Source organism: Amborella trichopoda, chromosome 13, assembly GCF_054954075.1.
Source record: "Amborella trichopoda isolate Santa Cruz 75 chromosome 13, AtrichopodaSantaCruz75HAP2 v2.0, whole genome shotgun sequence".
NCBI classification, from domain to species: domain Eukaryota; kingdom Viridiplantae; phylum Streptophyta; class Magnoliopsida; order Amborellales; family Amborellaceae; genus Amborella; species Amborella trichopoda.
Window position 1 is genome coordinate 1,018,766 of NC_142348.1, and position 16,966 is coordinate 1,035,731.

Consider the following 16,966-nt stretch of genomic DNA (forward strand, 5'->3'; position numbering starts at 1 on the left):
CTCATGATAGGGTGTTACCCTTAAGGGACAACTGTACAACCTGGCTACACTGAGAAATAAGCAAGGCATATGTAGAGCGTTCCCCCAAAGCAATATGTTGCATCGATACATAGATGCGGTAAGAAATGAGCAAAAGTTAGCTAGGGTATGTCCCCAAAGCGATGCACCGCAAACAACGCCCAATTGTGATGATAAGCAAGCAAGGGTTCCGGCGTCATTCTAAATAAATTAGTCTAAGATAGTAGGATCCGTATAATCATATTGAATGTAAGAATGCTAACAGGTAAGAGCACGGAGTTAGTGATACAATGAGATGCATAAGAGTTAACATAGCTTATTTATAGGAAGCTAAGTGAAAAAGGGAAATGTTGTAGGTATAATAGTATATAAATATTAAACAGATAAAGTAGTTAATGTCAAGAGAGTAGTTAATTGGCTTCCATTAATCAAACTCATGTTTGGGGAGGTATATACACGACAGGTAGGGAGTAGAAGATAAAATTAAGAGACAATTATGGGAGGACATGCATAAGGTAGTCCAAAAAATACTAAATGAAGAGATGACATTTTTAAGAGAGGACTTAAATGGTCATGTAGGAAAAGATAGTAGACGACACGAAATGGTATATAAGGGATATGATTTTGGGGAAATAAATGAGATGAGTGAAACTAGTCCGGATTTTGCTATGGCCTACGACATTGCAATAAAAAACACCTACTTAAGAAAACAAGATGAACATTTAATAACTTATAAAAGTAGAGCGTATAAAAGCCAGATAGACATCATTCTAGTCAAGAAAATAGATCAACCATCATGTAAAGGCTGCAAGGTTATCCTAGGAGAGAATTTGACCACACAACACAGGGCCATGGTTATGGATGTCTACCTAAAGGGTTGGAAGAGAAAGAGTGAAACTACGTGATAAATTAGTTAAAAAGGAAAATGGAATTCTATTCACGAAATTAGTACTATGTGGAATAAGATGATCTTCTATATTAAGAAAGTGGCGAAAGAAGTTTTAAGAAAAACTAGAGGGAAAAAAATTTTGACAAAGAAATTTGGTGGTTGAGTGAAGAGATTCAAAAGGTTATTAGTGAAAAACGATTATATTATAAAGCATGGTTATGTAATAGAAATGATCAAAACTTGTATGGCTAAATTTAAAGCATATGCTGGAGACAAAAGAAGGCGAAAAAGATGTATTCAAATGAGCAAAAATGAGAGATAATAAGTATAAGGATCTAGATCATATTAGATGCATTAAGAGTGAGTATCAGAAGATCTTGGTGAAAGATGATGTGGTCAACGAAAGGTGGATAACATATTTTCAAAAATTATTAAATGACAAATACTATAGGAACACAACGTTTAGAGGAATCTACGACATAAATGAGGGCAGAGGTCATAGTTACATTCGCAAGATTGGGATATCTGAAGTTTTGAAAAAGATGAAAATAGGAAATGCTTTAAGACCAGATGATATCACAATAAAAGTTTGGAAGTGCATTGGGGATATTGGCATATGCTTACCAAATTATTCAACAATGTGTTGAAAACAAAGAAAATATCAGACAAATGAAGAAAAAGTATTGTGGTACCTACTTACAAGAATAAATGAGATATATAGAATTGTACGAACTATCAAGGGATTAAACTTATGAGTTATATTATGAAGCTGTAGGAAAGTGATTGAGCAATGGCTAAGACTTGAAATGATTGTATTATGGTACCTACTTACAAGAATAAATGAGATATATAGAATTGTACGAACTATCAGAGATATATAGAATTGTACGAACTATCAAGGGATTAAACTTATGAGTTATATTATGAAGTTGTAGGAAAGTGATTGAGCAATGGCTAAGACTTGAAATGATTGTATTTTGCTTGATTTTATGTCATGAAAGTTAACTATCGAAGCCATTTTCCAATTTAGCCACATGGTCTTTATTGATTTAAAGAAAGAATATAATAAGACACCTTGATAATTAATTTAGTGGATGTACGAAAAAAAAAAAGAAACACCAAAGGCTATATTAACATAGAGAGACATGTACGAGGGAGCACTAACTAGTGTACGAACAACTAGGGGACAGATATGTGAGTTCTTAGTAACAATGGGCCTGTATCAGGGGTCAGCGCCAAGCCCTTATATCTTTTTTTGGGTTATAGATGAGTTAACTAGGCTCTTGCAAGATGAAGTACTGTGGTGTATGTTATTGTTGGATGACATAGTTTGATCGATGAGATTAGAAATAACGTTAACGTAAAGTTAGAACATTGGAAGGATGCTCTAGAAACTAAAGGTTTTAAAATTAGCAAGATTAAGACATAATACATGGAATGCAAATTTAATAATAACAGGAGTAGAAACAAGGAAGTAGTTAAATATTGATGAACAATAAATACCTAGAAGATATTCTTTCCGATATCTAGGGTCAATAATCCAAGAGAATTGAGAGATCGAGAAAGACGTTACACATAGAATTAGAGTTGGATGGGCGAAGTGGAGATGTGCATTTAGGGTTTTATGTGTCGCTACGTACCAATGAGAATGAAGGGAAAATTCTATGGGACGGCAATAAGACTAGCCATATTTTATGGGACAAAATGTTTTTGCGGTTCAGAAACAATATGCATAAATGAGTAATCTCAATGTAAGACAAGCCATACTTTTATTTTAAGAATTAAAAATAATTATTTGCATCATATTTTACAATAGAGATTGAAGTTTTGATAAGGCAAAGTTTCTATAAGACTTCGGACTCATCTATAAAAATGAGTTCCTTATTAAAAAACTATTTTTCAGATGGCTATTGAACCTAATTTTTTAAAAAATACGTAATCCCTAATATGGAGATCACAAATATATAAAAATAAAAATTTCAAACTAAAACTGATAAATTATATATATATTTAGGCTATTGATTTTAACTCTTTTGTAGGGTCCGTCTATTTGGAATTAAGATGGATGTTATGTCACTTAGTGACTGCGCCCCCATGCATACAATAATTTTTCTTTTGATAATAGTATAATATTTTAATTTTAGTTAAACTAGAAATGTCCGGAATATGTTTACGAACTTAAGGCAATCATTTGTTTTTTTTTAGATTGATCTGGTTTAACTTTAAACAATCTAATTAAGGAGCATCTCAAAATTTTGTCATAAATATAATTTTAATATATATTTTTTAAGATGGGTTGAAAATCTATTTATAAAATTTTAAACTATATAAATGGTTAAAATCAAGTGGATATATAAACATATGAAAATCTTGAAAACAGACGGTCCAGATAATATGTTGGAAGACACTATTTTGTGGACTTCAAATAGTGGTTTATTTACACATTCTTATATGTTGAGATGATCAATTTGAGGATTTTTCAACATCCAAACAACCTTTTATGATGGATTTTTGATGTACAATTTTGATTCTATATTTTAAAATTACAATCTTATATAAACTTTTTTTTTAATTTAATGAATAGTTAAAAACTTACATTAATACATTATACACCAAAACAACAATGGGGCAATGAGAGTAAAATGTGAATAGTAGAAAATCTAATCTACTTTTTCATTAAAAAATAGAGAAATTTGCTGTTTAAATTTCCCTCCAAAATTGAACATTTAATATCTTTTTGAACGAATAAAGAGACAATTTCAAAAGGAATTTTCTGGACCGTCCGTTTGAGGGAGATCGTTGGATGCTACGTGGGCGAAGACTATTATGAACCCTAAAACGTGGCGCAAGCTGAGCCCTACGACTTCATGCGCGCTATCGCCACACCACGTTTCGTACACGTGGCAGCATGTAGTGAGCTTTCGGACAAAAAGCAAAGGCTCAATAAAGGGGCACAAGGTTTGCTTTTGTTGTCGATAAAAAAGAAAAAGGAAAGGTCAAAAAATAGAAAAAAATAATTTTGGCGTTATTTTTGCTGCTGATTAATTGGGTTTCTTTAGTTATTGAGATTTAGAGAGAAAATTGTGATTGAGATTTAGAGGGAGAAAATGCAAGCAATGGCGAGTGCAAAGGAGAAGGTGAGCAACATGGTGAGCTCAGCTAAGGAGCATGCTGATATTTATAAGGCCAAAGCTGAGGAAAAGGTACAAATTTAAATATTGATTTCCTTTTTTGAACAATTTATTGAAAATAATATGGAAAAGTATTATTTTTTAATATTATTGTCTTTCTTTAACAATTTATGGAATATCATTCTGAAAATCTTGAAAATAGACAGGAAGATTAATAGGTCATTCTTTTATTGAAAACAACGTGGAAAAAGGAAAAAGAAGAACCATGAAAATCTTGGTATATTTTTTCAAGATATTCAGGAATTTATAGATTGAAAATGATGTGGAGAAGATATATTCGGTCGTGTTATTTTTTGAAGATTTTGTTATTACTGTTATTTTCATGCAAGGAGGGAAAAAAACACCATAAAAGTAGGTTCTAGTGGGTTGCTTTTTCCATGGTACAAGGCATAGAAAAAATTGATATTTGTTCCTTAATGTTAGTGTTGAGAGATTTTGCAGGCTGAGAAGGCAAGAGCAAGGAACAAAGAGGAAAAGGAGATTGCAGATGAGCGTGAGAAAGCAAAGGTTGCCGAGGCGAAGATGCAGCATCACGGAGCCAAGGCGGAGCACAAGGCTGAAAAGGAGCATGCCAAGCACTCCCATAGTTTGCATGTCCCTGAAGCTGGTATACGCACCCATGCCCATGGCCTTGGCCTTCACCATGAAGTGGATACTTGTGATACCGTCTACCCCACTGCCGGAGCTCCACCTCCAAGCAAATATTTGTAATCTCTCTGGTTTTTTTATGCCTCTCTCTCTCTCTCTCTCTGGTTTTTCGAGGTCTGTGTTTTCAGTCTTCCTTGCACACTTGATTTTGGTGCGATTTTTATTTTATTTTATTTTATTTTTGAATGTGGGGCGTGAGGCTCTGTTGAGCTTCTTATTTGGAGTGGGACTGGGAGTGCAGCAATGTATGTATTGCTTATTAGTATTATGAATTCGAAGCTTGTAAATTAATTACCTATATTGGGCGTGTTAATTACATTAATTAAGCCTGACCCCTACAGGAGGAAGTGGTATTTTTAAATATACTTCGATTGATTAATATAGTTTTTGTGATTACTAAGAACTGGTTTGATTGGAAGTCTATTGATTTACTTCGATTTGAACAATCTAAGAGATAAAAATATGAATAATAATTTAAAAATATGTAATATATTAAAAAAATTAGTATTATTTTGTTTATTGAATTCGTCAATATCGGTGTTAAAATTGGTAAAATAAGATACTAGTTAGTACTATTTTGTTTATTGAATCGGTCAATATCGGTGCCAAAATTGGTAAAAAATAATTTAGTCGGTGTATTTTTTTTGTTTGTTTTTGTTTCGATCTTATGGTTAATGGTCTCCGGTTTAATCGGTCGGGCCACCAGTCGAACCATTCGTTTAGTATAGTATACAGACTCGTTTAACATAGGATACAGACGGAAGGTTGATGTCCATGGATCGGCCAGACTACTGGTCGAACTATTGGTTTGATAGCACGGTATAAATAGAGTGCGCATGTCAGGACTATGTGCACTAACAAAGGTAAAAGTCCACAAAAAATATCAATCGTTTTATTAGAGGTTGGTATTGTGCGAGATTTGTAAAGAGTGTACCAAAGAATTATATTGTAGAAAAGAGAGTTATGTGAAGCTTAATTCTACCTCGAGATATGTAGATATGATGAAAAATAGTCTCTAATTCTTTGGACTGCTATGTAGGACTTGTGGATTGAGTTAAGACTTGTATTATTTTTGATATCTTCATTTTTAAAATTTTTTGTAATTAGGCTTTCAAATGGATTTTGAAGCCATCACAAGTTTTGACATAAGTTTTACTTTAAAAATAAACTTACACGAGACTGGCGATTTACAAGAATGTCCGATCATATCGACTTCGACACAAGAATAATCTCAAAATCCTAAAAAGTAGTGTAATACTTGGGACGGTTAAATTTTAGGATTTTAAAGTGTATATAGATTTGCTCGATTAATGGATATAATCTAACAATTTGGGTAGATCGCTAAGGTCGAGTTTGGTACACGTGAAAATATTATAAAAATATATTCACACATATTAACTGGTTTAAAAAACTCTCATATCTAGTCATATGGATAAATTTGTGTTCGAAGCTCACAAAGGCTTTTGGGGAATTTTGAATCTGATCACAATTGAAGTTCACACAAGTTTTTCTTTTTTTGGAGTTTTGAGTATGATCAATGGTAGACTTCCAACCCTTCATTTTGACGGTGGACATGATTGTGATCTTCTTATTTCAAGTATAGATAATTCAAAAGTAGATAATGGGTATTGATTTTATGGCTATGTAGTAATATAATGCAATAATATTAAAAAAAATCATGTTAGAGCATTTGTTTGATCCAAATTTTAGAACCTACACTTTTTTAATTCTAACGAACCAAGGAAAATTTTGAAAAAGTAATTTAAAAACTATTAAATTTTTGAAAAAATAATCGAGAAAGTATTTTTTTAACTCAAATAACAAAGGCCGTCAATCTTGATATGATGTTTAGATTTAAGTTTTTCATAAGATGTTTAGATTTAAGTTTTAGAAAGATTTTTTTTATTTTTATTTTTTAAGATAGTTTTATTTGTATTAGATGAATAATATTAAAAAATAATAATTTTGAATTTTTAAAAGTTAAGATTTTAAAATTCAATGAATGGTTTAGATTCGTTGTTGGGGATTTACTTTGACCGTAACTAAAGTTCAAATCAAATGTGTTTTTTTTTTTTTGGGATTGACTATTGAGAAGAAAAATGTGTGTAAAAGTTTGGGCCATATATGCTTTTTTTAGAAGTGTGGATGTATTACACTATAATATAACCGTTGTATTAGATCATTGTCTTAATTTTATTGTTCTATTGGCAAAAAAATGTATATAAAGTTGTAATTTTAAAAGAAAAAATGTATATAATTGTAATTTTAAAAGAAAAAATGTATATAATTGTAATTTTAAATTGTAGAATAACATATGCACTTCAAAAATCGATTGAAAATATTGTTTTAATGTTGAAAAAATACTTTAATTGATCATCTCGACATCGAGATGTATGAATATGAAAAAAAAAAGGTTTTTGAGTTTTGAAAATAGTGCATCTTGCAACACATTATCTAGGCTGTTCATTTTTAAGATTTTCATATAGTTACGGATTTATTTAATTTTAATTATTTTTTAAAATTAAATTTTTTTAATTAAGTAAAAAAAAATAGATTTTAAGATAATATCAATAATTTTTTATAACAAAATTATATGATATGATAAAAATTTAAAGTGCACCTTAATTGGATTGTTCAAGGTTGCAACCTTATAGAAACCGCACCCTTAGATCATTGCCCTAATTCTATTCTTCTATTGGGTTAGAAGACCTTTAAATTCTTCCAATGGACCTCTTTAACCTCCAATGGACCTCTTCAGTAGAAGGGAACTGAAAAACACCCATCAATGGGAATGGGAATGGCGTATGCTGAGCCTCAAAAGAGCTATAAGACTTGTATTTATTTTCTATGTCATTATTAATCATTAACTAGCGTACCGTCAATAATTTAAGGAGTGCAGTTTATACAAGGCGGCATCTACTTTTATAGAAGTTAGGTTAGTGGTTTATACTGTTTATTTAAACTTGATGGTGTAAATTTGGTGCATCTTAAAATTTGTTAGATTTTCAAAGGAGAATATTTTGATTGAAAATTGTAGTTCTAGCATTAAAAAATCTAGATTTTCAAAGGAGAATATTTTGATTGAAAATTGTAGTTCTAGCATTAAAAAATCTTCAAATCAATTATGGTTGTGAAAAAGTAAGATTTTAAGCCTTGAAAATAGTATATATTGTGATACGTTATCTAAACCGTCTATTTTGCCCTAGAAATAAGTTTTCACATATATGTAAGATTTGTATTATAGTTGATTTTGGGAATTGATTTTAAAGAAATTATGGAGATTTTCAATGGCTAAAGTGCTTTCTCGGTGAGGATTCGAAAGTGAGGTTCTACCATGTTTTCATAAAGCTTAGACCTTTTAGATATGGGTGTGGTTTGTATAGAGCCTAGGCTCTAAACAATCAAATTAGAACTTACATTCAAATAGTATTGAGAAATGCGGTTTCAATACTGGAAACCTTTGTAATAGCTTTAAAATATATTTTAATTTTAATTTATAAAAGTTTTAAAAATAGTGTAGATCGATAGATCTATGAAAATCTTGAATATTGACGGTCAAACACATGCGTCACAAAATACACTATTTCTAAAACTTGAAATATTTTTTTTTCTCATGTCTATGCTTCTTGATGTGGAGATGATCAATTTGAGGATATTTGGGCATCAAAACAACTTCTTCTACGAAAACTTTGAGATAGGCTCAAATTTGATTGTTTAGAGCGTCTGCTATATATAAAATTTTTCCTTTGTCATACAATGAATTATTAAATGGTATGGTTTGTACAGAGTCGAGGCTCTAAACAATCAAATTAGAGCCCACCTTCAAATAGTATTGAGAAATATGGTTTTAATATTGAAAAGTTTTGTGATAGTTTTAAATTATATTTCATCTATTCCGTTTCTTACAAACAGAATCTAGTTTCAATGACACGCGTATGGAAATAAAGATCTTTGTGAAAATTGAAAACCTTAAAAATTGATGGTCAAAAAATGTGTTATAAGATGCACTACTTCCAAAACTTGAAATCTATTTTTTTTATCATGTCCACGTATCTTGATGTCGAGATGATCAATTTGATGATATTTGAGGATCAAAACAACCTCTTCTAGTGAAGATTTGAGGTAGGCTCTGACTTGATTGTTTAGAGCGTAGGCTCTATATAAACTTTTCCCATTATAAAATAACTTTTACAAAATTCTTGAAGCGCTTTGGCCAGGTGTTGTTGGATACGGATGCTAATCCAAATAGCCAGCGCTAATTCAACCCTTTCCATCTTAAACAATCTTAGCCATGTTGTTATTTTCATTCCCACCATTAATATTATCTTATTAATATCTTCAAAAAATTAACTCCTAATTTTTTAATCTACTTAAAAAATTGGATAGAGACCTCTCTTTTCCACTTAATTACTAAAAAAATAAAAAATAAAAAATAAAAATAAAAATAAATAAATAAATAAAAATATTAATAAAATAAAATAAATAAATCTGCAACATTGAAATGGTGGTCATGTTACAAAAAAATACAACCACATTGAAACCTAAAGTAGTCTAAGGAAGAGTAATAAAAGACTCTGGCCTTGGCTTCATCTTATAAAGACCTTTACATGTCCTTTATTTGCTAAAGGTTGAGATGTGGGTCATGCCTCTACGGTCCAAAATTGAAACCTAAAGTGGTCTAAAGCCTCGTGCTTAGGAACAATAAACAGTAAAAACTTGGTCATGGCCCTAGGTTGCATAGATGCATTGAAGGAAAAGTCGGGGTTCTAATGGGTAACTGCCCGGTTAGAACGGGTCGGTTATGGTTACGGCAGGTTTTGATGAACGGCCGAGTATTTTTAAATTTTTGTAGAAATATTATATAAAATCTTAAAAAAATAAGGGATTTTATTTGTAATGCATTTTTGTTTTTTATCATTATAGCAAATAAATTGTTCTGGCCATTAATATTTATTTATACATTTTCTCATTTTTTTAAATTTTTAAAAATACTTATGGATATACAAATTGATTCTTTAAAATCCATTTTTCATTAATTTTTAACTTCACTTGGAAGTATTTTGTTTAATCATTCTTTAATATACTTTTCATATTTTACTATATTTTTTTTTGGTATTTTTTTATTTATTCAACATTTTTTTGACAGCTTGAGACTTGCCCAATGAGAATGGTTGAACCGCTTCTGGGCCCATGTCTGGTTAACCGTTATGTTTTGATTTTTTCTACACTGCATAGATTTTTTTAATGTGTTTGTTAGTGTAATATAGAATAATCCTCAAGAATGCTAATATCAAAACTAATCTTTTCAGATACAAAATATTTTTATATCATCTTCAAAAAGAATTATAAGATTTTAGGTGATATAAGCATTTTTATATTTTAAAAAAAAATGTTAAAAATGAAAAAATAGTTTCCTAAATGATTCATATCGTGTGCTTAGTGTATTGACATGCACAAAAAAATCATTATGCTTACGACTGTGTTATATAACCTTCGCTTAATTCTAATTTTCATCTAATCATGGGCAGAACTAGGAGTAAAAGAAATGTGGAGCAAACCCATTAAAATCAAGTTAAAATTTATTTCTTTATGCAATCTTCTAACGAAGGCATAATATGATCCACATAATAATAAAATCTCCATTCTCCATAATCATTAGTGTCTTCACCATTACTAAGGCATGGACAGAGGAAAGCAGTGGGTGGCATTATGTTGTGGTGAGTCCTGCTCTTGCCATCACCATCACCATCACCATCACTACTGAATGGTGATGACACTTATGAACATATTTTTTAAGGCCACATGATCACACCATGCCTCCCATGACACATTTGGTTGCTAAGTGAAAAAACAATTTAGTTATCTGTAATATATGCCACTCTTGAGTTGGTGGTCCCTGATACCTAGGAGCAGGGGCATGCTCTACATTACAACTGCATTACAGATAGGGTGGCAATCAGGTTTGGTCGACCTACGGAACTGATAGGTTGACCCAGGCTGGGGTTCAGACCCAAATATTGGAACCAGCGGATTAAATCCAGTTCCATCCAGGATTTTATCCAGTGGGTCGCATCTAGGTTGGAGTTGACCCAGACAAATCCAACCTGATAGAGTCATAGTTTTTACATATTATAAATGTGTTAAAAACTTTTATAAAAACATTTTTTAATTTAAGCCTGAACCCAATACAACCTGGTGGGTCGGTCTAGGTCCAATAATCTGGACCCAACCGGGGCCTAGGTCAAAGTCCATGTCCAACTAGGACCCAATTGAGGAAGTATCCACCTGAAGCACCACAGACCGATTTTAACTCCCAAATCTCTCACACACACACACACACATATATATATATATATAGATATATATGGAGAGAGAGAGAGAGAGAGAGAGAGAGAGAGAGAGAGAGCACCCATACTGGAATACACTTGACTTAATTGAAAGAATTAGCACTTTGTCCATCAAGCAAGGGGACGAAAACCAGAAACCAACCAAGACAATCAACGCTCTACTTTCAAACCCGCTGCAATTTGCCTTGGTTCCACCAAACGAAGAAGTACATACCCAAGAAAGTCCATCAAACCCATTGCAATCTCCCCTTACACTCTACACTTTGATGAATATTTCCATCAATGGCAATTGCTTGGCTACCAACCTTAGCAGGGCGTATTGCATACTTTAGTCGAAAAGTGGGTTTTGCTTTTTGCGTGTTGGATTCCGATGGTTCAGGCAGAACCTCATCAAAGAATTCCTCGGCGACATCACCATCTTCATCCATTTGAAGCCTTTTTGCATACCATTTAAAGCCCTGTCATTTTGCGCACCACAGGACGCAAGAGGCCATGGTGAATTAGTTGTTCATGGTTTCAGATATTAGTCATATTTTGGCTGGAAAAAATATCAAGACAGATCATGGTTCACTAAAACCAATTGTGATTGTTATTGGGGCTGATACAGTGAAAGAAATGGAAATGATGGAAAATACGGGTTTAGTACCAGTCCAACTGCTAAAGTAATGAATATTTCCCATGGAACTCAATGCAATCACAAGTCTTTATGGCTTTGTTTTCTTGAAATTCTTGAAATCTCTCTCAGGAAGTCAGAGATAAAAATGGGTGTCCATTGGCTTTTTTTCTTAAAATCTTTTTCAACTTTATTTGCTTAAAAAATTGGTTGGTAAGCATATAAAAGAAATAACAAACTATAGAAACCAAAGAAGAGAAACCAGTCAGGAAAAATAGAACATAAAACATCAGAAAGTTTTCAAGGCATTTCAAAATTTAAATATGCAATCCTTCTGTATTCTGGCACTATTGATTTGATTTAAACTGTTACAGAAACAAGTGTCCACAGGGGAAGCATCTCAAATGCAAAAAAGAATGTAGCATAGAATGTTGTATGTTCATGAACAATTAAGTGGTGACAGTTATCTATGCAAGACACTTGCACTGTCAACATCTCTCTAGACAGAGAAAGTAATTCAAGTAACAAGTCTTGTACTTTCACTCTCTACAGATAGCTAAAAGAAAGAGAATAACACAATATTAAACCTATATATGCAAAATGCAACCAATCTAGACTTATCAAGAATCTGAAAAGTTTTGTTTGCTTCGGAGACTTTTTTCTTGATTCAATTTGTTCTATTGACCTATTAAATGGTTTTCCTAGGTAATTTATCAACATCAAGCAATAGGTAGAAGAACCATAATGCTAATAAACTTGGAATTTGGAAATAAAGCGAAATGTAGACAGCAGCATCATATCTGTACTTTTCTGTATGTGTTAGCCTATCTTCATTACCCAACTATCCAAGCATAGCTTTGTTAGTTTGTAACCTACGATGGGCTTCTCTAATACTTGAAAATGTAAAATGATCTCGTGCGCTTGAAATGAGAAACCATCTAACAAAATCGTATTGCCACATATTATTCATTAGTTGGCTGCTGACATGGGGTAACACATGCACACCACTGATATGAAAGGAAACATTTTGTATTCGACCCAGAAATATGGGAGTAGTTGTTGCAAATTAAGATTCCAAAGAATAAGCATCTGAGGCTCCTCCCTCACACACACCCACACACACACACACACACAAGTCACAAAAGTGATACTCTATTATATCATGAACCACTTTATAGAACGAACAGCATCAATTTCATGTAGACTTAGGAAAAGCTTTTCCCATAATTAACTTAAGCTGTAGACTCTGGGCCCATGTCCAAAGCATGGGGATTCTTGGATTATTCTTCAAAAATTATTTTTCAGCCTATTTATTGAAGAAAATAGATTTTCTATACATTAGATCTTAACAATTTTATTACTTTTTTTGCTCGTGGGTTTATCAGAGTGGGTCTGTGTATATGTGGACTGATTGTGAGTCAACAGCAAACTGTCAATAATAATATTACATAAATCCAATATCCACATAGCAAGACACACCATACCATTGGAAATGCGCATTGGCATTGTCATATGCCAACCACATAGAGGTTAGATTCGATAGATCGTTGGCCAAAAAAAAAAATCTTAATACGAAACTTAAATCTCTAGCTTCTATGGTGCTTTTTCTCCCCCAAGAAAGAGGAGCAACTTTCATACAAGAGGGCCTTATTTCTTGACCAGTGCAAGGGCCTTTATATCTTTTCATTTTTCTAATGTACTCATCTGTTTAGTTATTTAGATAAGTCAGAGTTGGGGTTTGATGGCAAGCTAAGATCTCATTAAGCAAGAGAGCTGCGTGAGTGAAGGCTCTCATTAAAAAGCTTCGCAATCCGCTCTGCTTCATGCCTATGAGAGTTCATGTGAAAGTTGTTCAGTTATAAAGGCTCAGTTCAGGCAAGAATGCTCACCTCATTGAGTGAAGAAGAGTTGCAGAAGGTAGTGAGTGTAAGCGGCTCTCTTTGCTCATAGAATGGGCGGGCAATCACAGCATCTTTTTGGCTTTTCAAAGTTAACTGCTCCTTTGATATAAAAGAAAAAAAAAAAATTCCTTCTACGAGATAAAGCAATCACAAAGCATTCCTGATAATTTAAACTCTTCGGGTTCAATGTGATTTCATAATATACCTCAAGCTTCTGTTACGTGTATCTCTTGGTTTATTATCTTCATTTTTTCTTTTGGATAGTTCAGCAGTAGGAAACAAACTTGCGATGTAGAGAATAACAAACAACTAAATAATCAAGCACAAGCCCAATTCCTAGAGCATTCTTTTTCTTGTTTTACTAATTCTTCTCAAACTCGCTAATTGTTTCAAACGTCACTACTTTTAAATATACTTTCCCCCAAAAAATTCACTCAAGACTTTATGCAAACCTCATTGACTAGAGGCCCAATTAGCTCAACTTTAAACCATGTGAGATGTAAAGAAAGTAAGAAATAAATGAATCTCACAACAGATCCACAAATGAAATTGCAAAGCAACTTGACTGGGCTATGCTATATCATTAGAAAATTTTTCTTATACTGAGTTAATCTCTCTAGATTTGAGTTAATACATCCCCTTGCTTTATATCAAGGTTGATTTATGGAACAGTGAACCAAACTAGACTTGCCCACTAAATATTTGTTGAAATGAGATGACTAGATTTTTAATGAGAAGCTCCTTTCGTTTTGCTACTTTATGATAGATTGAGCAAAATAGGAAGAAGAAGAACTCTGGATGCACTTCCCACTCGAACAAGTAATGCCAAATCAGCCTGAACATTGGTCTTGGAGCAAAGATCGACACCTCAATAACAGGTTAAGACAATTCAACAACCACAGTATGATATTTTTCTTTTCCAAGTCATCATTTCAATGCCTCACCATACATTTATTTCATGAACATAAGGTCAAAAGATTTCCCATCATTCATATCCAGTCTTCTACCATTTCTTTTTCTCTTTCTTTTTATGTTTTTCCTGGAAAATAAAATTCAGGCTCCATCACTTTGCTTCTTGACTTCATGAAGAAACCCTTGGTGCATCTTTATGAACCTTCCTCTCTTTGAAATCTCCAAAAATAATTTAGGGTTTCAATTCATCAACCATAAATGGAAGAGGTTTTCTTTCCTTCTTACACTGTCTATACTTTTTCACATGTCCAGACTCCAACCCTCATAAATACATATAAGAATACAATATTATCATGCAGCAAACTTGGAAATTAAAGATTCTTTTTCGAAAGTTGGGGCATTATTCTTCACCAGAATTCATAATTCTTATACTTAGGAAGCCCATCCCATGATTTTTTTCAAACGAAAATAATGCATCGGAAGCTGGATCTTATTCTGGTATAAAAAAAACAAAAAAATGACCCTAGCACAACAAAGTAAGTAAAACTAACATCATTCAGAAAGAAAGTATGTACACCTTCCAAATACACTAACCTTAATGGTGGACAAGCAGTACTATAGGGTATTCAATCTACAATAATTTTGTCACAAGCAAGAAACTACAAACAAGGTCAGACAGCTTGATGAAAGTACTCTTTCTCTCTCTTTCTTCCCCCACTGCCCCCCCCATGTGACTGTATTATTGAACGATATGCACTACGTTCCTTTCTGTTGTGCCAAGTGCCAATCCATGCAACTTGATACTAGAAGTTTATCCTCCATAATAAAATATCCAAAATTAGTTCACAGACCAGTTAAGAAGAAAATAAAACATATTCTAATTTTTAACGGCACTAAAATTGCAAGCTCCCAACCAACAAAATCACTGGAGGCCTAAATAATACTTGCAATGATAAAATAAAATAAAAGAACTGAATAAAATTTGTGAGAGTACCTATGTTTCAGTACTAGAACTGCAGTAAAGATTAAAAAAAAAGCCACATAACTGCATTTAAGCAAAAGCAATGCATCAAATGCAACTTAAGTTTATTACAAAGAACTAAAATGCCATAAACCAAAAAGAACAATCATAGAAAGCATGGAAAAGAGAAGAACCACAAACAAATACAGTTCAAGACTTGATAGTAATGCTAGAAAGTATGAAATTGAGAAGAAACACAAATAGATACAATTCAAGACTTAGTAGGAACAAGATTAAAACAAACCAGAGGATTCCGAGTAAGACAAATGAGAAGGAAAGAATGAAAGAAAGAGGGAAAACAATCTGCACACAACTAGAAATCTCATAGGCTTAAAAATGAGGAATAAGATAAATGGATAAACCAAACGGGACATAAAAGCAAAAGGAATTCAACAGTGCACAGATAACTAATGATAACCTCACCTCAACAATTGCCAAATCGTGAATCAAAGCACGTGTGCCAATGTGAGAGAGAGAGAGAGAGAGAGAGAGAGAGAGAGTTTCAACAAGACCAACCAATGAAATGAGCCCATAACCATGAAAAACAGTCCAATGAAATGGGCCCATAGACATGAAAAACAGTCCAATTAGAGAGAACAAAAATTCATCAGAAACACAGCAAAATCAATGGGGTAAAAAGGTCAAGAATTGAGAAGAATTTCATACCTGAACTCCACCTTCACCAAGGCTACACTGTGACATCACCGGGCCTTGATAAGCCCTCTCCACCATGACTGGTACCTGAACACTGAATCCCTTCGTAGTCCCACTAACCCCATCACCGTTTCCATCAAAACCCACTTCACCATCATCACCATCATTCACCTGGTTGCTATGATCATCTCTCACAAAACCTAAAAAATTAGCAATCTTCCTGAGAAACCTCATTGGACCCAAAAGTCAAACGACGGTCCTTTACTGAACCCAAAACCCAAAACCCAAATTCAAAACCAGATCTTGGTTAATGGAGCTTCTAATGAACATGGGTCAATGGAGGAAAACAATAAAAGGGGATGTTGGGGGTCCTAATAATTCTCTCTCTCTCTCTATCTGGGTCGGCCTTTTTCTGTTTTCTCCCCTATCGGTATTTTTCCCTTGGGATATCTCTCTCTCTCTCTAACTAATCTGTCTCTAGGTTGGAGTTTTTAGGAGCGCGCTCTCTTTACCTTGAAGGTGCAAACAAAGGTGACGTTTTATGGAAAGGGCTTTTTTTAGTTTCAAGTTTCAACACGCCATCTTCTCCGTTCTCTCTCCTCGAACGCGCACTTTCTCTCACTAAAGAGCTCTATCTCTTTTGAGTATTGTGATCAGTTTTGTTATTTAAATTTTGGATAAATTTTTTAGACTAATCTACTGCTGCTGGATTTTTATTGATCTCGATCTAGTTCATACGATCCTATACATTTTGAAGAAATAAAATTTTTAT

General features: G+C 33.0%; 2 protein-coding genes across 2 annotated transcripts; one reads left to right on the forward strand and one right to left on the reverse strand.

The window, feature by feature from the left end:
* The first annotated feature begins 3,873 nt into the window (after positions 1–3,873).
* On the forward strand, positions 3,874–5,044 carry LEA18 (Late embryogenesis abundant protein, group 1 protein). The gene is made up of 2 exons (XM_006847659.3): positions 3,874–4,110; positions 4,540–5,044. The coding sequence occupies exons 1-2, from the start codon at positions 4,015–4,017 to the stop codon at positions 4,807–4,809; spliced, it is 366 nt and encodes a 121-aa protein (XP_006847722.2). The 5' UTR covers positions 3,874–4,014; the 3' UTR covers positions 4,810–5,044.
* A 6,114-nt stretch (positions 5,045–11,158) lies between these two features.
* LOC18437452 (uncharacterized) lies at positions 11,159–16,836 on the reverse strand. Its single transcript, XM_006847660.4, has 2 exons — positions 16,207–16,836; positions 11,159–11,551 (listed from the first exon to the last, which is right to left on the reverse strand). Exons 1-2 carry the CDS (start codon positions 16,426–16,428, stop codon positions 11,321–11,323), a joined length of 453 nt encoding a protein of 150 aa, XP_006847723.1. The 5' UTR covers positions 16,429–16,836; the 3' UTR covers positions 11,159–11,320.
* Positions 16,837–16,966: the final 130 nt, after the last annotated feature.